This window comes from Corvus hawaiiensis, chromosome 3, assembly GCF_020740725.1.
Source record: "Corvus hawaiiensis isolate bCorHaw1 chromosome 3, bCorHaw1.pri.cur, whole genome shotgun sequence".
NCBI classification, from domain to species: domain Eukaryota; kingdom Metazoa; phylum Chordata; class Aves; order Passeriformes; family Corvidae; genus Corvus; species Corvus hawaiiensis.
In genome coordinates this window covers 79,798,823-79,826,441 of record NC_063215.1, presented here as the reverse complement: position 1 = coordinate 79,826,441, position 27,619 = coordinate 79,798,823, and the positions used below count along the sequence as shown (strand labels likewise).

At 37.0% G+C, this 27,619-nt stretch overlaps 1 protein-coding gene across 2 annotated transcripts in view; it reads right to left on the bottom strand.

Moving 5' to 3' along the window:
- PRKN (parkin RBR E3 ubiquitin protein ligase) overlaps nucleotides 1–27,619 on the bottom strand; it is a 696,970-nt gene that overhangs the window by 460,298 nt on the left and 209,053 nt on the right. For both annotated transcript variants that reach the window (XM_048296680.1, XM_048296679.1), the window contains exon 3: nucleotides 12,580–12,820. In XM_048296680.1, coding sequence (XP_048152637.1) covers nucleotides 12,580–12,820 — 241 coding nt within the window. The remainder of the gene's footprint in view (nucleotides 1–12,579; nucleotides 12,821–27,619) is intronic.

Here is a 27,619-nt window from a genome sequence, read left to right as displayed (position 1 = left end):
CCTCAAAGCTCCTCTGGCTCTGCATTACTAACAGAATTCCCCATCCACAGATTAGCTGAAAGGCAGTGAGATTCATCGCATTAAAGTTAAATGTGCAGAAAATGGAATCATAGTAATCCTCACTGACATGTTTACATGTACAGTCTGCTGAGCATCTACGTCTGTTATTTGATAAGAAACATGGAAATAATAGTCTCAGACTTTGAAACAGTGATACCAACTAATCCTATCCTTGCAACTCTTACAGTTGGCTCAACAGATCTAAAAATTCCTCACAGAGAAGTGATGGTACCTATGATCTAGTGATCCCCCTTGCTATGCCAAGACACATAATTCTACATAGGAAAGCTGGGATCTTCAGCTCCTGACCTTTCCACACTGCACTTTGGGGAGATCCTTTGGGGCAGGTTCAGCCAGATAAACCTGTTGGCTTGATCATCTTCATAAACAACAGAAAAACACACTTTATTATCCACAAGGAATCAAATGGCTTCTCTATCAGAATAAATGAATCCAAAGTTTAAATACTCAAAATAACTCAAGATGGAGTTTCTAAGCAGGTATCTGTCACTATAACTCTTAATTACCCCTTTTTCCCTTAATGCAAACCTATGATGAAGTGAGAATGCAGTAATTTGTAGGCCCTGTAAGCCTTCTCAGTAAGAGATATTATCAATATGCATACGGTTCATTGACCAATATGTTCTCTGATTTATCAATTATTAGATATTTTTTATACTATATGTACAGTGTCTTCAAATGTGACATCAGTATTAAATGTTCATTGCACTTTGGAGACTAGATTGCATAGTAATTCTCTGCTCAAGATTAATTTAAACCAGGTCCTGCTATCATTCTTCAACCTGTCAGTTTAGGAAACCACCCTCTGCCCCATGTTTGCATTCCTACCACACGACTGTAGAGCCTCCACTCCCCACCACGCTATGTACAGCAGAGAGCTTTAGCAGCTACTTGTTACCCTACTCCCAATTAGTGTGACACCAAACCAGAGGCTGCCAGCTGAGCTCTCAGCTGCTCCCTGGGTTGCCACACCGATCAATTAAGCAAATTGATTTTTAGAATGGTTTTGTTGAAGTTAAACAGAAATGTTTAAAGACTATTTTGTACATTCAACTTGAGATGTACTTTGTACCTCTAAATCTCTACAGAAGCCTGTTACTCTTCTGACATCTCACATAAACCTAAGAAAGCTGTTTGGTTTTTTTTCTTTTTGTACAATACTTTACACAGATTGACAAAGTTATGTGCTAGAGGGGTTCTCCTTTCTAGTGTTGAATTCCCGACTCACACTATGAAGTAGAAGACATTCCTGCAGACTCTAAACAGACAAGATTTCATTCCAAAGCCTCCCTGCTTCCTTCATCAGTAAGCATTTCATCTCTAGTTGAATCTCTTGAAGGATTACAATAATCTAGGAAACAAACAAGATATTATATCTACATTTCTGGTATCTAATGCAGATTCCTGTTCTACTATGTATCTGTGCAGGAGCTAATCAACCCTGCAGTTCTGCCATATTTATAGTACATTTATAAGCCATTTAGCCAGAGAAAGAAACTCAAGAGGGAGGTACAGGAGAATAGGGATAGTAAAATGAAATATGGAAGAGATAGTGCAGAAAAGCAGAACATTAGCTAATTTTAGATATGGCAATGTTTCATAAAAATGTTTTATTTATCTACATATTGCTGGTCAAACACAGATCTTTGTGCCTGGATAGCAGATATAAAATGTGTTTGTTCACATTTATACCACTAGATTTAGTGTACCTGAAAAATTCCTATTACAGATTAGGAGACAAAATGTTGAGGACTGGTAAGATTTGTTTGAAACAGATTTTTTCATCTCCATCCTGAATACTTCACAATGGCTAGAGTCATAAAGAAGATATTGATCAAGATGAGTCAAATATTAGCTCAGCTACGGCCATTGTTATGTTCCTAACAAGTTAAAAATTACTGTGAACAATGGTATGGCGTTTAGGAACCAGGATAAGATGATCTATAGCTATTCACCACATTCTGGGTATCAAGATAGAAAAAAATGCAATATCCATAACCACTAATCTGCATCAAATTGGGAATTTAGATCTTAACCTTCCACAGTTGAAGACAGTGGAGATTTTGCTACTTATTTCATTATTATTAGCATAAACACAACATTCTTTTGAAGAGAACTAAAATTTGCTTGGGAAAAGTCCCTGATAATGTTAATCATGACCTTCACCTGGCCATATCTCCAGCACAGGCCTCATTTAAAACACTACTGATGTTTGATTCAGCTACTCCAAAAAAATATTAGTGGAGACTAATTACTAGGGAAGAGTTACAGTAGATAAAAATTCAGTTGCCAAGTGATACACCTTTAAATCAGAAACCAGCTGTTGCCAGCTAGAGTTTTCTTTCAGTAATATATGCCATGTATTTATTGTGTGACAAAGCTAAAAAGCAAACTGTCCTGAACAAAAGGAGGAGCTGCGGCTCCTGGTGCTTTAGTTGCTCAAGTGAACTTTTGATCTCTTTTACGATTTTGGTTAAACCACCTTCACAGCAAAAAAGGCAATAAAATAGTGCTAGCCAGCACTGAAAACCAGGATACCAGGGCTTACTATAAAATCCTTGACAAGTTATGCAGTGTTGCAGGAAGCTGAACATCAATGAGTACAGTATATGGTGAACAGGCTCAACTTGGAGCATGATGTCCTTCTGTTCCCCCACGCTGCACCTGAAGACCCCAACTTGATATCTATATGTTTCTTTTTCTCTGTTCCTGTCTTTTGACAGGTAAATGTCAAGACCCACAGAACTGACTGCTGCACCAGCAGGGCACCATGGAAGCTGGAAAGAGACTGATGGTGTTCAGCAAACATGTTGGCTTTCAAGGACCCCTGGGGCACTTCGCTCCAGGATGCAGCTGCCACCTTTGATATTTCAATCTGTGCTTTGCTGAGTGGGAGGATAGTTAAAATAACTACATATATATATCTCTACCACATGGGCTTGCATTTGAAGTGGAAACGTAGTTGTAGATACTCTACTCCAGAAATGCAGAAAACATGACATGTAGATAGACTGTCAAAACTAAATCTGAGGAATTCATCTGCAAATACCAGTTATGGCAGTAGTTGATTGTAACCGCTAATATATTAATAATATATAACTGAAAATATATTATATATTCAGAGAATCTGTCATGTTCTCAAGACCTAAGGCTGAATACTCACGGAGATGCCAACAGTACAGATAGGCTTGTAAGATACAGTTTCAGGTGTATCAGTGCATATAAAGATTAATCTTTTTCTGAACTAGCATTTGAAAATGGTATTTTGAATCTTAAGACTAATAACTGAATAGGAACTTCCAGATCCTGGATACCTCACTAAGAAAACTGTGATCCTGAGACAGCAGTTGCACAAAAAATTGGTGCCACAGCACATGTAATCCAGCTCAGAAATATTCCAGACAGTTTGACTTGCAGGCCACTGTAGGATTCTGTCTCATACGTGAAAGGCAGATCAAGGAAAATATTTTCTTGGTTTATTTTCCTTTCAGTTTGATACAATGTGATCATAAATGCTGTAACCTATCTAGGCCAAACTTTCTGATGGTGCCAACAGATCCCATAGAACACCAACATTTCAGAAATTTGTAGAAAATATTTATCAATTACAATGATAAATGTTACTATATATGCATCTTCTGTTCCAACTTAATAAAATCTTCATTGCTGGGCATGATGTAGGCAGTGTTGTTTCATGATCAACATGTAAGGAGGAACAAGGTTTACACAAAAGGTTCAATGTACCTCAGAGTAGGAGGACAGAAACCCTGCACTGAAGGGTATTTGGAAATCCACATAAAGCTGATAGAGAATCTCAGCTTCTATGATTAGATAGTCTCTAAAAGAAAGAAAGACGCAAACAAACACAAAGACAAAAAACCAGAGGCACAAAGAATTAATAAAACCAACTGAAATCCCAGCTGTCAGTTCTGTGAAGAGAAGTGTGAATGAACATGAAGGTCACTACCTTGGCACCGCTAACAATGGTCACTCATGTAGTGGTGAAAATGTGAAATTTTCACCAAAATAAAGCTGATGGTAAAATCCTAACGACTTTTGGCACAGCAATGCAGAAGCATGCACTGACTTCAGTTCTGCTTTTCTGTGAATATGAATTAGAACTTCTGAATTAACTGTCCATTTTCCTATAGTGACCACTTAAAAAAAACCCAAAAAAACCAAACAAAAACCAAAACCAGAGAATCTGTCTTCCCCTGCCAAATACAATAATCTTTTTCTTTCACAGAAGCTCAAATTTAGTCCCACTGAAATTACTTGTATTTATAAGGAGAAAGCAGAGTGTGTTTTGCAAAGCTATTTTTTTACCTTCTATCAACATTTCTTAATCTCTTCCACAAAATTACTTTCTGTAGATCAAACATTTTTAATAGATCTGTTCTCCCAATGTCCTTGCTGTGTGCACAGAGCTCCCAATGACATTAATGAATGTTGAGCACATGACTTGAGCACAGACTATGATTCCTGTCATTTCGAGTGCTAAGAGCTCATAACAGAGACCATGTAGTGCAAGCATTAAGCTGCACAGTGGCAGCAACTACTGTTTTTTTAATGAACTTTAGGCATTCTTAGAATGCCATGGGATAAAGCCCTGGAGGAAAGAGTGAAACAAGAAAAATGGTTAATATTCAAGGATCACCTCTTCCAAGATTAGAAGTGATGAATCCTAACACAGAGGAAGTCAGGAGGCTTGCATGGATGAATACAGAACTCTTGGACAAACTGAAACACAAACCAGAAGCCTACAGAGGGTGGAAGCAAGGACAGGCAGCCTTGGAGGAATACACAGAGGTTGTCCAAGCAGCCAGGGATCAGGTCAGGACAGCTAAAGTCCTGATAGAATCAACTGTGTTCAGGAAACCAAAGACAACAAGAAAGAACCTATACGTAGGTCTGTGATAAAAGGAAGGCTAGGGAAAATGTGGGCCTGCTCAAAAAAGAAATGGGAGAACTTGTTACCCAGGACATGGAGAAGACTGAGGCACTCAGCAACTTTTTTATCTCAGTCTTTACTAGCAAGTGCTCTGGCCAAACCACCCAAGTGGTAGAAGGCAAAGGCACAGATAGGTAGAATGAAGAAACATCCAGGTGGAGCCCAATGACAAGTGGTGTTCCTCAGGGGTCACCTTTGTCAGCGACATGGACAATGGTGCAGTGCTCTGGTGCAGTTGAGACCCTGAAGGGAAGGGATGCCATCCAGAGGGACTTAAGAGATGGGTCTACACAAACTTCATGAATTTCAACAAGGCCAAGTGTGAAGTCCTGCATGTGGGTCAGGTCTGTCCCAAGCACAAGTACAGGCTGGGCATGGGTTGAGAATGCATTGAGAACAGGCGTGAGGAGAAGGACTTGGGGCCTTGGTGGATGAGAAGATGACGTGCAGCGTGTGCCCACAGCCCAGAAAGCCAATTGTATCCTGGGCTGCATCAAGAGAACCATGTCTTGCAGGGCAAGGGAGGTGATCCTCCACCTGTACTTTCATAAGACCCCACCCAGAGTCATGTATCCAGTTCTGGGGTCCCCAGCAGAAGGATGTGGATGTGTTGGAGTGCATCCAGAGGTCTGGAGCACCTCTCCTATAAAGACAAGCTGAGAGAGTTTAGGTTGCTCTGCCCAGAGACAAGAAGGCTCTGGGAGCCCTTATAGAAGCACTCCCATACCTAAAGAGGACGGCAAGAAAGCTGGGGAGCGAGTTTTTACAAGGGCACGCAGTGATAGAACAAAGGAGAATGGCTTTAAAATAACAGAGGGTAGATTTAGATAGGATATAAGACAGAAAATCTTTACTATAAGGGTGGTGAGGCACTGGAACAGGTTGCCCAGAGAAGCTGTGGATGCCCCAACCCTGGCAGGTTGGATTGGGCTTTCAGCAGCTTGCTCTAGTGAAAGGTGCCCTTGCCCATGGCAGAGGGGTTTAAACTAGATGAGCTTTAAGGTCCCTCCCAATTCAAACCATTCTATGCTTTTATGATTCTTACTTGTGCTTCATAATTGTCTCTTCCTGTCAAAAAGACATCACCCTAAAACTCTATTATCATGTTTTTACACGTAAGAGATGTTTCCTTAGTGTTACTTTCCTATTTTTCCTCGTAGCATCAGTAATAAATTCATGTCAGCAGTTATTCTAGAAAACATAAAATGCATAGTTTTGTTTAATCAGTACAGAATATTTTCCACCTACATATACCACCTCCAACTGGTGGTAAAAAGAGGCAAGTGATGCACTTGCAGAATAAAGTCCATCTGCGTTGTCCCCCATAAACAATCAAAATTCATTGCAAGAACAATGCTCCACTCCACCCCTTGACACAGGGGATTCAGCAAATGCTACTGTTCAATTAACATGGAAGGCCTTTAAAAACAATAAGGCAATTAGACACGTTCATGAGAGGTAATTATGTCATGCAAAGATAAGCATTCCCGGAAGAACTTTAGACTCTATCAGAAAAGAATATTTTTTACATTTTTCCTCTCAAATTAATTTCACAGACATGCAAGGTGTGATGGTAAAATGTGGGAAAATGGCACCATTCTCATCAGTGTTAAAAGCATATGATATGAATGAGGTCTCCAGCATGGCACTGGCTGCAATAAATTATCAAGTGTGCGTTCTGTTTTCTGAAATGGGCTCAATTTATCATTTTATTGAAAAGGTTCCATTATGCTAATGTCTTATAAAATCACTTTGTGCTGTTGCTAGAAGGTGAAGAAGGGATATCAATTTTTATATATAGAACTTGGAAGTATTGCAGCAGTGAATTGTCAAGGGTTAACAACCCTAACAGGTGGTAAAATATACATAAGAGAAAACTTCCAAGGACTTAGTAATGACATTTTCATAACCCTACTGGAAGCAAAATAGTTTTCTTAAGCTTAACTCTCTTAAAAGAAATGTTGACAGAATTAGCAACAGTTAATTGCTGGGCTAAAACTCTCCTTCTGTTCTCCAGTTAACCCTTGAATTGACACTGGAGACTGTTTTTTCCAATGAAGACCAGATTAGAAAATGCCATTACCATTCTTGTCAACTTGCCCAAATAACAGACATGAAGAATAATCGGACAGGGGTACATGGGTGATTATTTGAAAAGGGGAATACGCCTTCTCTAAATGAAACTTTCTATAATAACATTTTTCTTCTTTTGAACTATTGTATACACAACAGGAAAGTATTAGAAGAAGAGAAATAGTTTTAGATAGACAATATGTTTGATCTTGCATAATAGCAGTTCTGTGGTTTTGTGATTTGTATCCAAAACCCCTCTTTTTTGCTGTGCATCAAAAAAAAAAAATAGAATACTGTTTCAGAAACATTATCCTATTTTTAACAGGAAGCATTTTCCTAGGGGCATGCCTTCCCTACCTCTGAACATAGTCATAGAGCATAATCCATGAAAGTACAACATCAAGAAGGATAATTTAATATATACTGACATTAACAAGCTGCCCAGGGAAGGAGTTGAATCACCACTCCTGGAGGTATTTGAAGTTCAGATCTGGCACTTAAGGACATAGTTTAGAGGTGGACTTGGTAGTGATGTGTTAACCTTTGGACTCAATGACCTTAAGGTCTCTTCCAACCTAAACAATTCCATGATTCTATGATTGCAATATATTTTAGCAGTCGAAAACAAGTGGAGCTAGAGCACTCTAACCACTCTCTCATTGGATCATCAATAAACACCCTTCTGGATCTCACAGGTTCAAACATGTATTACAGCTCAAAAACTTCTGTCATGCAACATTTACCAAACAGCTTGGGAACTTAAAATTTTTGAAAAATTCTCATTCAGTACCTAGGAAATATTTAGTGCAATTGAGGTAAAATTAAATCCAATGTCTCTTTACACTATGAAAATGTTGTTGTCATACTCGTCTATTAATACACACAGATTTTTAGACCTGAGATGAACATACTTAAAAGACGGTTACTTCTGAAAAACATGTTCTAACATTGTGAAATAGGCATGATGTGTAAGCATTTTGCATTAAGCATGTGAGCAGCGTGACTACCAAACGAACAAAGAAGTGTGTAGTTGCACACATCTTTTTCTCAGGAGGCATCCATGTGACAAAAAGTTGTAAAACAAAACAAAACAAAAAATGCATGAGGGACTGCAAACGGGCAGAACATCTTCCAAGTATGGAACACCCATGAAAGGTAGCTGGCAAAACAAAAAACAATGGAAGCGGTGAAGAGCACAAAGGAGATTCAGGACAGGGACAAGTTAAAAAAAAAATCAAATAAGAAAGGGAAAAATGTAGAGGAAGGAAGACAAGTACTTCAGTTCCAGTTTCTCTTCTAAAAGAGCTCTCAGGCCTGATGAACTCAACTTTTGTGACTACAACACATCAGTGCAATGAAAATGGCATCAGGTTATGGTACTGCACATTGACAACAAATTTAAGATAAAAGGTCTAACAGTGAAAGTCTAACAGTTTAATGTATGTCATGAATGCACAGTGATAACAATTAACAATGTGCAGGACCTAACCACTAGCACAGAGACAGCTGTCCATGCAGAAATTTTGTAAAGATTTGTTTGAACTTTAAAACAGAATTGTACATACAGTAAATTTACACAGTGTGTAATGAAGACAAATGCAGCCTTGCTTTCCAGAAATTATTTGCCAGAATCAAGACTAGTATATTATTTCTGAGTTGGTACTTTATTCTGCATTTCTAAAAAAGGTAAGTTAATACTTTCCCTTTTCTGAGTGTAGATTGATCCTCAAATTAGTTTTGCATTTAATATTTAAAAGTTTGTAAAATAATGTATTATCAAAAATCTGAATCAAATACAGGCTAGATCACAATGTGCTGAATGATGAATTTTCATTTAAATTAAAAGTCATTTAATCCTAATACAAAAGTAAACTGTCATGGCACCAAATCCAAAAATAAATAGTAACCTTACTAGTTACTTGATATGTCTACTGAGAGAATACGTTGGTTGCATATTAAGTAAATTACTACTTTTTCTTGTAGAGCAATATGAATCTTATTCAAATAGATATCTGTGAAAGAGGACCATCATAAGAATCACGTAACCACCAGGAAATGCTGACTAGTATTTCAAGAAATTCAAGAAAGGTCAGTGTAAGCACTCTGAAAAATTGCTTTTAGAACAAATTTTTGATAATTCTAGGAAAAAGGACCTAATTATTAAATGTAAATTTCACAGAACACTGATTTTCCATCCCCAAACTACTCATTTACAATACCATGGATCTAAGGTATATTTTTTATAATTAATCGACAAATGATTTGTACAGATGCCAAAGGAAAAAAACTTTATACTTATTAGTTTCTTTTGAAAAAAAAATGCAGTTAAACGACACAAGAAAAATTTAGAAATCCTTTATTCTCTTTTAAGGTAATAGTAAATTCTTATATATTTGGATTTGTAACACAGAAAAGCAATAATAGGTCATGGGAAAATAAGTTCATTTTTGTCTCAGTTTTGTCTGGTGCAGTTGCTGAAAGCTTACAGAGCTTCATGTTTCTGAGTGACAATAAAAATATTCTTTCTACACTGGAAGCCATTTTGAATGGATGAGTGCTCATGTTTTGATGGAATTCTCAAAAATGGGTAAGAAATAACTGCAGTTGTTCTCAACTTGGTACTGGGTAGTAGTACTCAGCCGAACACCACGTACAAATGGGGTGGAAGATGTACACCATAACACTGACCAACCTGGATCTAATTTGAGATTATAAATGCTATGAAACTATGAAATAATTGTATAATACTTCAGGACTTTAGACTACTCATTTTACGTCAAACAGATCTGACATAAAAATTCTTATGCTTTTAGGCTTTTTGAGTAAAAGAATTATAATAAAGTGTAATATCAATTACAGGGCACAGGAATTTTTAACACACAATCATCAGAATACGATCCAAAAACTATTTGTACAATGTCAGCAGTTTCCCTGGTTAAATTGATATGGGGGGTTTTTTTATTCATCAGGGCTTGTCTCAGAAGTATGCACAGTTCTGACTATCCACACCTTAAATTGTGGCTTTCCCTTCTAAGTGTTTTTTACTGTCTCTTTCATGTATCAGACTCTTACATGGAATGGGAACCAGTTCATCTCTTTATGCACCACTAACAATACCGAGGTTTTATATATGTAAATAAAATTAGTATTATGCATAAATATATTAGTATTGTGTATAAATACTAATTTGAGGGTCAATCTACACCCAGTTTCATCTGCCTCAACTGATACTTGTATTATTTGGAAAGACAAGAAGTTTTAACATATATTAACTTTTCGTTAAGCATTTCCTAACTAGATGGAAAACAATCAATCCCTCTTTTTGCTAGAATTTACAGCTTGGCACACCTAAGTCAGTATATACCAGTACTTTATTTACTCTTCTGTGAAAAGAACATAGAAAGATAAGGAAACAGAGGTGCCTTGCATGCAAGCATTTGTAAAAGACTACGTAAAGAACATCAGAGCTTTTTTTTGTAACTGACCAGATGAACATTGATTTAAAAGTTGAAAATAGAAAACCTAAGTAATGATGACCACATCTAGTTGATTCAGGGAAAATAATAAATCAGCTGATAATGAATTAAACTGGGAATTATGTAAGTAACAACATTCACGTCATCTTACACAAAAGAGATTCTGTTGAACTAACTTTTTTATTTCATATTACAGATTTGCTTGACATTAGTCATACATTTAAAAAAGGGAGGGAATGGGATTCTGCAGTCTGACTTCCTGCCTAGGAAAAATATAGTTCCCCCTATTGAACAAAGGGGTGGAGCTGAACAGCCAAAAGGACAAGTTTTCATACTGAGAATCAAAACAAGGAAAGAAGTTAAAAGGCCTTTAAAAAGTACTTAATATTAACATCCTTCCACAAAGAACTATCAGTCATTAGAGTGGTTCTTCTTTTTTTTGTCTTCTTATGATAAAAAGCCTTTATAACTTAATCACAGATAAAACTAATCCACATATTTTATCAGTACATTTTTTTCCTCAGTTTTCATTCTGCCATGAAAATACTTGCTGCAATAGAAGACACCTATCAGTTTGTACTTGGCTTCACAGAGTTCATAGTCTGTGGACAACCACGTCACACAACACATTTTAAAAGTCCTTACACATGTATAAACTATTCTGTAAAGTCAAGCACAGATATTAAATCCCTGTACGTATCATGTACAGCAGTGAAAAAATAAATATGTGGCAATGTTTAAAAGCTCACACTTCTGCCTTGCTTCTCAGAGCAAGTCCAGGCTGACACCCTGTCCCTAGTTTACCAGATTTAAATCAGCATGCCCCTCTTATCTCATTACTCATTCAGATTGGGAGATGTGGATCATTAAGCTGGGTACTAATTTGCTCCTAAACTGCACTCATTCATCATTAGTTGGCAGTGAGAGGTTGACCAAGTCAGTTGTGGAATACTTCTGTGACCCTCCCAAGGATTGTATATTTTCTGCATGAGCTACTTAATAAATTCTCTAGAAGTTATTTTAATAGTTTTAGTAGCCATTTTGTTAAGCATGATGATTTCTGTGGTCAGGTTAGTCATAGAGGTATCTCTGTCACATTCACAATTTATCTTCTGTACTCTGGATAGACACGTTTAGTATTACCTTCTGTACTGTGCAAGAAGGGTATTTGTGTACTGTTCTTTCTAAAAAGACATCTCTGATGGACTATTTTGATAAATCACAACAGAATCTGGTATTGCACAGAATGATGTATCTTCCCTGGGGCAACACAAGTCTGTAAAGTCTGTAAAGAGAAGGCTTCTCCGAGAAGATTCATGTAATTGCTAAGAGATTCTTATATTTGCTTCTGACTTGAGCTTCTCTGTCATGAACTATTTTAAATATTATAGCAGAACCCATTTTTCAGTAACTTATGCCTCAGATTATTTTTCACAAAGAAGATATTCTTAGTAATCATTTGGTGGATGAAGAACTACTAATGTCCATAGTATGAATCATCACCATCATGTGTTGTGCCAGCAAAGATTTAATAAATCTTAAATCTATTGTAAATATTTTTTTATAAAACATAGGGGTATGAAAACATCACAACAGATTGGGAATTAAACATATTTGCAAGGCATAAGCTGCCAAAAATTCTAGTTAAGGAAACTTCTATAATGGAAATTTTACAGACACTATTTTTTGCCTTCTCATAGACCTCTGGGGGTTTTGCCATCTTATAATAATTTGTAAAAATAGTAGCATAATACAAGTTAGAGACAGGAACTACACAAGAAATCACTCATTTTATCCACAAAGCAACATAATTTTGCTAGAAGACACATCAGATGCTTACCACCTCTTAATATTGCTGTATTTTTTGTTTAATAAGTAAAATAAACCATATATTTTAAGGGCTTTTTCCCTGCGGTGTGGAATTAGAACTGTTTGCCCTAAGAAAGAAAAATACACGTTTAGAAATGTATATTGAAAGGTACTAAGTCACTGAATTACCTGATTTTTCAGAGGAAAGTGAAACTATGTTTTTTCCAGGATCCAGAATAACTGCCAGACCTGCAGAGACTGATGGGAGGATGCTGCTACTGAGATCTATGCGAGTTAGACTCTCAGGTTCTCTTTTCAAGGCTTTCAGAACACCTCCAACACAGTTATCTTCTGTCTCCTCCTTGTTCTGACTGTTTTTCTGTGGATTCTGAACAATATGAACAATGCTCTGCTGGGCCAGGTCACAGTTCTGCAACACAAAACCAAAATCCCAATAAATAATTAATTGTGACATAATGGACAAAATCCTTCTATCTCGAATTTGTTATTTGTTAAACGGTCTCCAAACCATTTTGTGGAGAATTTCAGTGTGCAGTAATGGAGTGTAAAGCAAAGTGACAAGTGTAAATTGCTGGAATTAGGATTACTTGCATTGCCAATCGGGTCACAACACTTACAAGTTCTAAACACTTGACAAAGAAATAGTGGACCAGAGCCAAAAGCTCTAAGTAAGTCAGGTTTATTGGCACAAAGTAAAAAATCTCCAGAGGGAGCACTACTAAATCAAGCACTAAGACTATTCAACACTCAAGAGGCACTTGCACAGATAATGCTAAAACACACTCTTCATATAGCAACTCAGGGTCAAACTTGATGATCACAGAGAGTTCATGAACAAGGTACTCCAAAATATTTTTATAATCAGAAACAGGAAAGATGATGCTACTGATGAAGACTGATACTTATTTCTTCTCTGTAATGCAATTTTCAGTCTAAATCTGCTTTGAGATGTAGACTCAGTATGAGTTTCCCATTCTTTCTAAAAATGACATTTAACTGTTGACTTTAGATTTAGAGAAAGCCTGTGGAAGACCTCATGACTGTTGTGGTCTTTCATGATAAAACGAAAGAACTGTTAGCCATTTTAGCCCAAAATTAGACCATTTGATGGTCTCACATATACAGAAGCTCCTCCTCCTTTTCAGTCCTCATCAGAGGCGATTCTTAGACAGTCTTTCCGGATCTTGTGTCTTAGAAAATGGCAGGGTAAATAAGGATCTTATGAGAGGTTTAACAATGATAAATCAGGATGTCTTTCACAACTTGTTCATCATTTTCACAACACAGAACAGAAAATCAAAATATTACCTCATAACTAGAAATTACAGAGATTTTAGAAGACATATCATTATTAAAGGGGTTTCAAGAAAGACTTGCATGGATCTTTCCACAACACACCTTGCAAGAAAAATTGTTCTTTATTGGGTGATACCTTCTGGAAACCCACACCTAATTCTCCAGTATCATGAATGAACCACACACAAACATCAGCCTACATAGAAAGTAGTTCGTCTGTCAAGAAATTATTTTTCTAACTGCAACATCATTAGGTTGGCCATCTCTGCTGTGAAATGTCAAGACAGACTGTTGAATCCATTTGGGAGAAACAGAAAGAGTTCTGAAGCATTTGTCTCTGTATCTAAACAATATTTAAAATTTGTATTTTGTATATGCAATTTTTACATGCACTTTTAATTGCAAAAGATTCCTCCACAGATATTTTAGTGCTCTTTATACCCTCATTCTCCCACTCTCTCTTCTACCACTTTTTCTATTATGGGCTTTTTTCTGTTGAGTGGTTTTTCTTCATTCTCTTACATTATTTCTCAGTACTTCTCCCTCCACACTTTCTTTCTTATGCAATGCAATTTAAAGGACAAAAATCTGGCATTCATTTTTTTTTAATTGAATTTTTAATAACACACTGTCTCCTTAGTGAAGCAGTAATCAGCCAGCAGAGATTTGTCAGAGCAAGGACACTGCAGTCGTAATAGTCTATCAAAGCAGTTATTTCAACCTTAAAATATTATGTTGACATTAAAGGTCTTCTTTTTTTTTTTATACAACTTGTTGCCCCAGCATTTTAACAAAATCCATTTAAATAGCTCAAAAATTCCATTCATTAACACAATATCCAAAACATGTCTGTCACTCTAAAACTTCTCCAACTAAGAATACTGCATAACATTAAAGAATTTAATAATCTAAAAGAAATTAATAATGAAATTAATAACTAGGCAAATGAAGAGCTCAAAAGTGATTTGCTCAGCTAGAGTGAGAGTTTAAAAAGAGAAATAGGTATATGTGTAAAAACTCACAACCTTGGAAACCCCTAATAAACTGCCAATCAATCATATCCTTTTTTAATGATCATCTCTTCTGGCAGTTTTGCTTGCTTAACCAGACCCTGTTCTGCCTTTCATTTTTTTCTCACCACCTACTGTCCTTCTCTATTTGTTTTTTTTTAAAGCTTGGATCAGCTCCTGATTCAGTTCACTGCCTGATGCTGTGCTACAATCACATTGAGGACATAGTGCATATGAGGGAATAAGGACGGAAAGAGCTGCTTAAACAAAACAAAATTCCCCCACAAACCTTTTCAACCACTCTTGCTTGATCTTGGCTGCTGTGCATGTTTATATGCCTAGTTATACCAATTGATCTTTTAAAAGTACAGGTCCTTTTCCAGTTCTTTTTGCAAGCTGGAAGCTATGGGGTTAGCTTAGAAACAAAGGGAGGGCTGACAAAAAAGAACTCCATTTTACCTACTATTCTCTCTTCAGCAATATCAACAATTACATACTTCAGAAAAAGTTGTGAAATGTGCACTTTGGGCAATTCCATAGATTGCCTCAGCTGGTTAGAGCATGGTGCTAATAATGCCAAGGTTGTGGGTTTGATCCCTGCATGGGCCATTCTCTGCAGAGTTGGACTCTGATCTTTGTGGGTCTCCTCCAACTCAGAATATTCTGTGATTCTGTATATGACCATAGCAATAGTTTATTTTGGTATTTCACTTAATAAAAATTTAAAAGGACAGATGGACATGTATCTTAGCTTTCTTCCATCTCTTTATCTAAAACAAAAACAAACTCTGAAAGATTGAACATCACTACTGATGATAACAGTATCGATAACAGTCTCAGGAAAGCTTAATTAGCAGATCTCAGGATAACTTTTCAAAGAGAGCAGGTAGGAGAAAGAAACAACATCCTTTGATTTGTACATAGATTTCATATGGAAGTCACTGAGCAATAACAAACATGGAATCCCAAAGCACCAGTTTTGTAACATTTTTCTGACCACATTTGAATTGAATTTGGCTTGTGTTTAAAGGAGGAAACTAATCCTCAACCTTTGTAAGAAAAGTGATAAAACAGTACAAGAAGAAAATAAAAAAGAGTTGTGATCATATCTTAATTGTGGAGAGATCTGGATGGGAATATCACCAAGCATTTCCCAGAACTTGGGTGATTAATGCTTTATAGCAAATTACATTTCATGGACAATAGATGGGCGAAGTCTGCAGCTTTTTCTTTGAGAAAAGAGGTAGAATTCTAACTATTTCTTTGAGTGCTTGGGTTTTGCCTTAGGTTACTATTGTAAGATACAACTGTTTATGTCAATGTCACTTTTATTTTCTTCATGTATTTGTTTTACGCCTCAAGAAACATTCTTTTGAGAATATCTATTATTAATGATTCTAGAGATATTGTCTGTCTTATGTGTTGATCCAAATTAATGCCTGTGTTCCATATTCCAATGGGAAATACTGCAAGTGTATGTAAAGTAGATTATGAAGTATCTTCCTTCACTAGAGCAAAGGGAACTGAGAAGATCCAAAAATTATAAAACCCAGTAATAAGGACTGGTTCTTTAGAGAAAATGGGTTTTGGCCAGCTTGGGAAAATGAATTCATAGCAGAGGAAATGAAAATAAAAATTTTTTTCATTCAAGCCTTTTTTCTTTTTTTCCTGATTTCTCAAGTTGAATTTCACAAGGTTGAATCAGCACATCCTGAATGAACAACAAAATATCCTTTGGTGCTGAGAGCTGTGCGCTAACTAGAAGGTCAGCTGGGAAGACTAAAATAAATTATGAAGAAGGAAAAGATGATTGTGTTTAAGTTACCCTGAAATCCTCTTGTTAGGCTCTGGGGAGACCTCATTGCAGCCTTTCAGTACCTGAAGGAACTTTTTACATGGGCAGCTAGTGACAGGCCAACGGGAACACTTTTAAACAAAAAGATTAGATGTCAGGAAAAAATTCATTACTGAAAGGGTGGTGAGGCACTGGCACAGGTTGCCCAGAGAAGCTGTGGATGCCCCATCCCTGGAAGTGTTCAAGGCCAGGCTGGATGGGGCCACCTCATCTAGTGGGTGGCATCCCTGTCCATAGTGAGGGGGTGGGAACTAGATAATCTTTATTGTCTCTTCCAACCCAAACCATTCAGTGGTTCTGACAGGTTTCTGTTTGAGATTTTCTTGACAACACATTTATAAATTTCCATTTCCTGCTAACCATGAGTTGGGAGTTTTGAGGTGTTGAGGTATTTTCTTATTGCATATCAATCACAAAGAGCAATTCTTCACACTCCCCTACATATGATTCAGTTTGAACTTCCAACTTTTATGTTAGCTGGAGACTCACACCTTTACTCCGCTGGGGCCTCTTGTGGATACAATAACAGCGGAATTGTCTAACTGCTGTGTATTTAGATCAAGCAGATAATAGACCACCTGATGCCATTCCCTAAGAGATTCACACAAGCCCAATTCTCAGTAAAAGGTATTTTCTACGAATGATCAACAGAAACCAAAAAGTTGGCTTTCCAATTTGTTTTCTTTTTCCTTAACTGTGCTGCATTTCAGCATCAGATGGAAAAATAAAGGGGACACTTTTGTTTCATTAATTTGAAGAATGAATTAAATAAAACTGTTTTCCAGAAAGTGCATAGCACAGCATATCTCTTCGAACCAATAGGACCCATGTAAAAGCGCAGATGACACACCAATTTTATGGGGGAAATATTTTTTCTTGGATAATGTAGAGACATTAGAGATGACCTTCTAAACAGGCAAATAAACATATTAAGTTCCCAGAAGAGAGAGGAAAAAAAAGCTCACCAAGTCTTACTCTACTGTTGCTGTAACCCTTTCACAAGATCAGAGCCCAGGTCTCAAAAGCAGCAGAAAGAGAAAGGAAATCAAGGGGAAGTGCAACGGTGTTTCATCCCCTGATCACAGTGAATGCAAAAAAGCAAGAAGAAGAAAGCAACAGCATGATAGTACACTTTATTACATAGGAAGCTAAAGCTGGTTTATTAATGAAAGTAGAGACTACCTAAAATAAAAAAAATACAGAGATAGTAATATTCTGTTGAACCATGTTGGTTTAAGAAATCAGAAGCAAGATTTGCCAGAAGACTTAACCTCTTTTATTTGAGCAGCTAATATAGAAAGAAAAATCAGCTTCTGGGCTCAGAGAATCTTATGCAGGTCATAGCAAGGAGAAACCTGAAGGGAAAATTAAGCACTGTTAAAATAATGAAGCAAATCAGCACTCTGATCTGATATCACCATGCATTTTTCTGAATACTGTCTGCTCAGTGGCAGTGAACTAAATATTGCACCACATGGGGCAAGGGAAAAAAGCCAGTGCACCATCAGGCCTAAATTACATGGACCACTTAGCAGTTAGATTCCAGCAACCAGAAACTACTTGCTATTTTATGATGCTATGGAATACATCTATATTTGATTTCAGTTCACCTTTTCAACATTTTCAGAGTTATACATTACTGTTCTCGTTTAGAATTCAGAATATTGTAGGTGCTAAGCAACACCTAGAAATAGAAGGAAAAGTAGATGTGTTATTGAAAGCACCACACATTCAAAGAAATGTGATGAAAAGGCAGAAAACCCTTCACTTAGCAGAATATTTGTACCCTAATTTTTATAAACTTTTCCTATTCAGTTCTTATAGTAGTTTAACTACTGGCACTGCCGAAGAAATAGAAAAAGGAACAATATAAAAAATGTGATATGAAAAAGGATTCATTGCCTTCTATGTCCAAAACCTAGTATCATTTTAAGGACTACTATTAGAGTCAAGTCCTTTTTCACATGGAGTCACCTGGAAAACACAAGAGGTAATGAGTACAAGTAAATCCTGGGGAGACTCCAGTTGGAACACAGGAAGAAAATTTTTCACAATGAGAACAGTCATTGGAATAATCTCCCCAGCGTATTGGAGAATTTCACAACATTGGACACTTTTAAGAACATCCTGCTGGGCCATCTTGTCTAGACCATGTTTTTGCCGAGAACGATTGGACCAGATGATCCTTGAGGTCCCTTCCAAACTGATAGCAGACAAATGAAGTTTAGTGGGAGCCAGGAAAGGCTCATGAGTAACAAGTCAGGGCCACTCTATATAACCTCCCTTTGATAAACATTCATGTCTACCAAGTTGTCACAATCCTGATTATGTTTGCCAATTGGGAATTCAGGATTACAGCAACCAGTAAGCATAGCAGTCATACTGATATATATTGCTATCTATTTTCTCTTCCTGTAACACTGAACTTTCTGAAGACGCCTATAAAGACTCTGTCCCATAGGTAAGTGCCAGGTGAGAGGAATAAACTCCATCTACAATTTGTAAGGAAGGATAACCCTAAAATTCCTGAGATATTTGCCTAAAACCATAAATCTTACTGTTGCTTTGAATTTCCATGTGGAACATGCTTGCTACTTAGCTTCTAACAAGTACTTTTTATGTAATGCTACACAAAAAGAGTTAACTCAGACACATTCAAATTTAGATTCTATTATTTTTTAGCAAAGAGAACAGTGGATGTTGAACAAGAGGAAATAAGTACATACTGTGTGATTTACTACAGTTCCTTCAGCCAATGGTCCCTCTGTGTAGCAAGAAGCCCAGACTAGCATTTACAAAAATAAAATCCCCTGATTTACAGCCAAACACAATAGTTCATGTATTACAAAGGTTCTGCTCTGAATGATACTCTTTAAAGAGAAGTAAAAGACTTAGGATTTTATACTGAGTAGTCCCTTAATGAGTTAATAATTTGCTGGAAATGGAAATGTATTCCAACTAAGTCAGAATTCCCCCTCTTCCTGCACTTAAAAATCACTTCACGCTTCATTTCCATCTTTTTCACATTACAACACAAAAATTTAATGTTAATTTCTAGCTCAGTGGAGGGAATGCAGAGTTAATGCTCAGTCAGGAATTTTGCAGGGTTATTACTTTTTGTACACAATCTAAGACCTTAGCAATGCTATATATATATATTTCTAAATGGCATTACTAGTAAAACGACACCATTAATATGATAACTTTTCTTGAATGTAGATCTTTTAGCACAAATTCCCGAAAGATATATTAACCCTTATAACAAATAAAAATGTTTTATTGGCAGCACGAGACAGTTTGCAACATAAAAATACCTGCTTAGATTATTGTTATTCCCTTCAAAACTCTGCATAACAATCTGCAAAAGACACAGAAGGCAGCAGAACTTTTTAATATTATGTTTACAAAGCTATTTGTATCTCCACAGTGACATTAAGAACATATCGTACAGATATAAAACGGAAGAGAAATAGTCAAATGAACACTAAATTCATAGAAAACTTTTCTCAGTAAATGAACAACCTTTTCCTTCTTGTAATTTCATATATTTTGCACAAAAAAACAACCTATAAACCTGCCATTTATTATAATGCCTGTATAGAAAGCAACAGGACAATGAAAAGCTTATAATGCTACATTAAAAAAGAATTTAAGTTCTCATGACCATTTGCTTGCCTCCTAAACACAGTTGAGTGCACCTCATTGTTATTCCATCTTCCACACTGAACTACCTGATAGAATTTATACTCTCTAAACATGTTATCTCCAGCAGTAAACATAAAAAAGAAAGCTTATTATTTACCAGGTATGGATTGTATTTTCCATTGCTCTAATTTCTTCTCAAGCCACAATGAAACAGAACAAGTAACAAGTGTATTCTGTAAAATGCTTGAATGAATTACATTTGGGCACATTTTGGTCTGGGTTAAATGGTAATAAAAGGTACTGTGCTCAGAAAAGGTCTAATAAGCGAGCACTGCTCACAGTCTGCAGAGTGCAGCATGCCCTCAGGACTGTGGACTGTATGTTATTTGACTAATGTAAGATCTAATTTTTATTTCCTCTTCCCTTAAATTCTTCTTTGGGAAGATTTATCTCAGCACGGCAGACACTGCCAATCTGCTCACACTTCTCTGTCTTCACTTAAGGCATACATTAAGCATTAGTGAGTATGTGAGGAACAGGCATAAAAGTGGCCTCACACTGACACCTAATAAGTGTCAGAACATTACTGAGACATAAATTCTATTTGAAAAACTGGAGAGTCACTTACTAGGCAGAACTCTGAAAATATTTTAAAGACTTCAGTAGTCTCTCATGCTGATGGGGCACTATGGTGGCAGCTACAGAGCTGCAGAAAGGAATTTGGAAAATTCCTTTCTCCAAAGATCTCTGAAAGAATTCCTATGTATAGTAAATACTCCACTGTAGAAAGCAAATTTTTCCTGTGAATTTATTGTCTACTGCATCAAAAGTTTAATAGCTATAAATATTTATTCCAATTACTTCAACTAGTCATTCACAGATACCTTTTTCATGCTTTATGGCCAGCACCTGGTATACATCCCCACCAAAAAGCACTTTGGTCTTCTACTTGTCCCAGTTCATGCATCTATATATCAGTTTGAGCAGCTGCTATGAGAACAGCTGTAAATAAAACCTAGTGAGCACCCTATGTGGCCCTACCTGGGAACTTAACTCCCTAGTATCAATATGGACAAGAGATCAAATCTTTTCCAGAGCTTTCCCGGATTTTACCTGAAGACTTGCTCTTAAACTAGCAGTTTCCGTGACGGGTAAAAATGGTCTTAGATTTGATGTTTGGGCTATGCCTACCAAAATATCCCAGCAGGATAATGCTGGAAAATCTATGCAGTGCAATATTATGCAGCACACCTACATATCCAATTGGACTTTAAGGTAGAAGAAGCTGCTTTGCCAGAGGTATAGCCAGGTATGTTACAAAAGAGACAGTTTATAGATTCTTCCAATCCCTAATGGGAGATCCATGCCATATCAGAAAACACTCTTACAATTAATCCCTATGCCCAGTACATGTGGGCATAGTTTGTCACCTCATTTATTCCCACCCCATACGAAATCATGTCTTATTTTAAAAGGGAGAACACTCATGTTGTGGTTTGACCCAGCTAAACACCCACAGCCACTCCCTCAATTCTCTTGCACCCACCCTACCCCTCAATGGGGTGGGGGAGAGAATTGGGAAAAAAAGTAAAATTTGTGGCTTGAGATAAAGACAGTTTACTAGGACAGAAAAGAAAGGGGAAAAAACCCCAAAAACAGTAAGTCAAGGGATACACAACACAACTGCTCACCACCCACCAACGGATGCAGCTCAGCTCCTGAGCAGCAGCCCTTGGCCGGCTTTCCCCGTTGTTCATATACTGATAGACATAAGAGGCCATATAGTGGGGAATATCCCTTTGGTCAGTTGGGGTCAGCTCTCCTGGTTGCATCTCTTCACTTCTTCGGCCCCCACAGCCTGCTTGCTGCTGGGGTGGGGTGAGAAGCTTTAAAGCCCTTGCCTCTGCATAAACACTGCTTAGTAAGAACTAAAATATCAGTGTGTTAACGTTATTCTCATCCTAAATCCAAAACACAGCACTGTACCAGCTACTGGGAAGAAAATTAACTCTATTCTGGCTGAAACCACAATATCACGCTAATACAAACAAGGTGAATGCTATGAAAATACAAGATAAATAATTAAAAATTGATATTCGTATGAAAAGATCTTTTTCATGCCTTTAAGTAATGTGTTATTTTTCAAAAAAATGTCTAGCATAAATGAAAATCATGACTATAAATAAATCCAGACCAATTCTGCAATACAATACAATGAATGTATATATGAAACATGCCATTATAAAAGGGAGGTGAGAACACCTTGTTGAGTTACAGATGAAAGATGTTTTTGAACATCATAACAAGAGAATTATGACCCATAAAAAAGATAAAGAAAACTGCTTTAACTTTTACCCATAGCTGGGAAAAAATGTTCAGTTTCCCCCGAGGCAATTCAATTCTAAGATAGAAATCTTCAGTGATACAGCATCAAACTACGATAGAGAGGTTCAGTACTTACATTTAGTTAGAAAAGCATAGATTATTAAGACAATATTTTCAGGTTCCTGAAAATGATTTTGAAGATTTTTGTATCATGGCATTCTCTCTTCTGCATACATTCAGTTTACAACATGTCATATGCTTTTCATAGGCATGTCACATATAAGTTCAAACTCTTTGCTAAAAAATCTGGAATATTAAGATCTTTCCATGTGAATGAGAAATTGTGTAATTTGGATTCAGATCAAGATTCACATTCTGAAAACACATGCAGGAAGATGTCTATCAGCAGCATTCACGGAGAGAAAAGAAGTGCTGTAAAATTGAGAAGCGCCAAGGTTTCAAAAATTTGAAGTTTTACAGAGATGTAGATTTCTCAAAAGTCTGTCAGGCTTGTCTGAGTAAACAAACAAGCAACCAACCTAATTTGCACTACCAAGTACTGCAGACCAAAAGAAGTAGCTCTCCACAGCAAAATGGTTTGTGTCAAGGACCAGAAATCCACACTATAAAGCTTGGGGGCTAAGGTTTTGGAGATGCTTGCGGACATTTTGAGTTTAGACTACCTTTAATCTTAGCTCTCTTTTGCAACTCTAATATGTGAAGTTCTGAAACACATCTCCCTGTTTAGTTTCAATCAAAAGGCATCTACTTTATTTGCTCTGATAATGCCCCATCATTCAAGCCACAGCACGGTAAATGGGGATGATCGGGAGATCCATTTCAAAAGCTGACTCCTGTTTCAAACTAAGACACTAGTCCAAACACACAAAAATTTTCTGATACTGAGCTCTCATCAAAGGCATCAGCAGATACATTTCAGATTATCTGATGGGTGTGCTACTACTGATTAAAGGTAATAGCTTTATTAAAATAGCCACAAGTGTTGTCTAGTTACATACTTTTGTGCAGTGATTTGCTGGAAGTTACACTTACCTACGTTTACAGAGAGTAAAGGAAGCACATAAAGTACCATGGAATGACTAAAAGAAGATCAGCAATTGTATGCTGTCCTCTCTTCAAAACGAAACCACTTCTGTTTAAAAGATTAGTTGACCATTTTTTTCCTACAGCGTGGAGATTCAGCAGGTTTTACAACTGTTAACTTTCTACTGGTGTATCAGGTAAAACCACCACAGTGATTTCCCCAGAGAATCAGACCTGGTTCGCTTGGCTAGCTCCACCAAAAATCAATTTTAAAAATCTATTATTTTAAAAACAAATGTCTTGTTAACAGTTGCGCCAAGAAAGCGTATAACCTCCTGTGAACTTTCCTTAGCAATAGGAATTAAGCTCTGTAAGCCTGGACTTGTAAATCATCTCTGTCTTAAAGATGAACAAGCAGTACAGTACAGACACATTTTAAAGCCAGGAAACAAGTAATTCAGCCACACAATAAAGGCAAGAAAAAAAATCCAAGACAAAGCCAACGACTGTCACAGTTCAGTAAGAGAAAACAGAGAGACTACCAGCACAGCTTCTAGCTCTTTGTGGCAGGAATTGTCATGTCACACAACAAGCATCATCCCTTTTAGCACACTTTTTATCAGAGTGGATGCATACTCCAACGGACAAGATGCTCCCCTTATCCTCACAGCACCTCTTTGTGTTAATTATTGTTTTATGGTGTGAGAACATTTTCTGACTTCAGCCAGGGACCAGCTTTAACAGTCCTGCAATTCTCACTTTACTGAGAAGTAAAAGGTGATGCTCATCTTATCTCTCTGAAAGGATCAACACTGTAATTTGTAGTACAGATGCTAAAAATTAATCTCCCTAAAGCTCTTTGATCTTGTCCAGCCTCAGCTTAGGTCCCTCAAAAAGGGACTGAGAACATTCATGCCAATGACAAAACACAGTCCTGTTTCTTTTGCTTTCATCTTCTTTGCCTTGAATGAGAAAAGCTCTGAAATTAATTCAATGACAAGCACGTGTGTCTTTAGAGGCACACAGTTGAGAGTGATGTGGAGCTTATATTTGCATGCTTTTATCAGTGTCCACTTGAATGATGCTAAACTTGGATGGCTGCAATTAACAGGATATAAAACTGAAACCCTTACAAGTATAGCATAAATTATCCTTTCTTCAAATAAGCTACCACTGGAATTGAAAACACAAAAGATGCAAGGGAAACAGTGATGGGCTGTTTTGAGTGGATATGGAGGGCCACAGATCTGGGAGCTTCCCTGTTTTTCTACCAAGTAAAGGAATTTTCCTTATTCAAGGCTGGTATACTTCTGTAAGTTAAACACAAGGGAGAGCAGCTAGAAATGTGCAAATTTCCATACATTATTTCTTTTTCTATATCTAAAATGTTTGGAAATATGTATTTTTTAAATTTAAGTAGGGGACTCAAATTGATTTTGCTTGGGTTCTAGTCACAGTTCTTCAGAGCATCCAGGGCTTTCATGCCTTTAGGTAAATTTCAACCAGTAAGAGTTCCTTTACTCTTACTTTTTCTTTTACCTCTTTCACTTGTCCTGTGACTGAGGAGGGAGAAACAAACTGGGCCAAAGTTTGCAATGTTATCTGCAAATAATTAAGATCCTTGCTCAGGCTTTGGTGCTGGTTGTCACAAGGCACTGCCAGTTCAATATTGCTTTCTAGATATGGAGGGATGGGGCTTTCACACAAAACAAGCAAGATGAGAGATTCCTTTGCTGGGCTCAAGCTTCATCTCTTCAGATTTTAGCACTGTTTTAGTTGCTTCTGGAGATGCAGCACCCAAGCTGTGCATTCAGGTTCCAGCAAGCTACACACTCACACCCATGAATACAAGCAGCCTCAGGGCACTCGTTGTTGCTATTTGTCACCTTTAAAGGTACAGCCACAAGGCGGTCATAAAAATTGTGGAATTTTGCACCATAAAGCTTCGTATATAAAACCCAAAAGTCCTGAAAAATGATACAGGTTCTACTGGAGGAGTTAAGCGGTCTTAAAGATGTGAGTGCTACACTTGTAAATCTCTGCTGTCATTTTCTGACAGCAATGCTAAATGACACCCCCCGCCCCCTCCCCCCCCCCCCCCGCCCCTTAACCAGGGGAAAAAAAAAGGAACAAACAAAGAAGAAATTAATAAAAGGTATATTTTCCAAATCATGTACTAAATCCTTAAAAAAATTCCATTCAGTGTTTGTATTAATCATAATACCTCAGTGTTTTAGAGCTGTGGTGCCACAGAGACCTTGTGGAAGGAGCAATCTTCTGCCGGCCTCTGGCACCCAGGATGTGTGCAGAACAAAAACGCACAGAGAGCAGGCACAGCTTGGCTTAGGACAAACATCAATGCACCACTTATGTGGACACCATAGATATACCCACAAAGACAAAATGATGCAATTCACTACTAAAAGCTGTCTTGTCATTATTAAAAGAAAAAGGAAAAGCTAATTTTAATCTGTGCTCTACAAGTTGCACAAATCAGTGACTGATAGAGATGAAAACATAGTTATACATATTTAAGTTACACTTGAAGGTTTCTCTAAATGAACATATGCAAATGTTGAAGCCCAGGGGCAGCCCTTTCATTCGCTCAGGACATTTACTTAGTTTTCCAAGCTAATATTTAATCTAGTATTCAGTAAAACATCGTTAATTACTTTCATAAATTCCTAACATCCTGTGAGATGTCTTTTCCCTCTGAGCTGCAAAACAGAATCTTCAAATGCCTCCCTCAATGAAGTGCAACAACTTTCACTCTACAGTCCTTTTAATTGTAAGAAAAGATAATTTTTAGTTTTTATCTTATTACTTAATGGTGATCTTTGTAGTTTTGAGGAACACTAAAATGTTATATTTTGGTAGGAAGAATTTTGGGGCAGCAAGGAATAGGAGGATTACAACACAAAGCTCAGTTAAAGAACTGGTATGGTCTGTAAAAGTAATTTGATAACAAGAAAGAGGAATAGCTACAGTGAATGACTCAAAAGGGTCTCCATCTCACCCACCATCAGTAACTTTAAGGGAATTTATAAGAAACTGCAGAAGGCGGTTAGAGCAAAATCTCATACCTAAAATTAGCATTAGGATCCATTAAATTCCTAGTCTTTCTAGATATTTTTATTATTTGTACACAGATACACAGTTTTGTAACACAAATGGAAAACTTCCAGGAAATCCACTGCCTTAATTCCCAATGGGACTGTCAACACGGTAGCTGTAATGACATTTGTGCTCAAACCACAGGACTCATACTATATAACTCACAAAAAACCAGATGAATGAAAATTTCTACTATCTAGTCACTTTATAGCTGTTATTTTAGATATGCTTATCGTGTCATTTACTGATTTTCTTTCTCACAGCAACAGTTCAAGTATTTTCAAGCATTTCAAGTATCTTCTCCTCTAGAAAAGTTTTCTCTGGTACTAGCAATTGTGTATGACTCACAATCCTTTCCACAGCTGCTCTTCTGATCTGACCTCAAGCATTTGATTATTGTAGCAGTCCTGCAATGTGCCAGGAGAAATAAGAAAAAAAACCTGCTAAGAAGTGTGGCATCATCTGCACAGCTAGTGTCTAGACCGAACTGTAATACAGTGTGGTGCAGTTTTAATGGATGATGCTCCTCTGCTTCATGGAACCCTTTTCTTTTCCTGCTCTTGTATTTTGTATTTATTTTCCTCTTTATTTAAATTAGGCATAAAATCAAGTCCCACATGAAACAAGAATTCTACAATAATATTGCAGATACCTGCGTAAGTAATTTCTTTTATTGATTTAAACCCTTAAGGTCTATTTAATGGATTTAAAAAAAACAAACTAAATAGGGCAGACTGCCCTGGCACCAGTCAATGTAATTTAACACAAATCCATAGAAGAGAATTGATCTTACCGAGCTTATCTCTAATATGGTTTACAAATACTGACTCTTAGTGTGTTAACTTAGGCCCTCTTTGCTCTGAAAAATATTTTTATACCTACTTTCATACCAGATGGGCACCCAAGTATTTTATAAAAG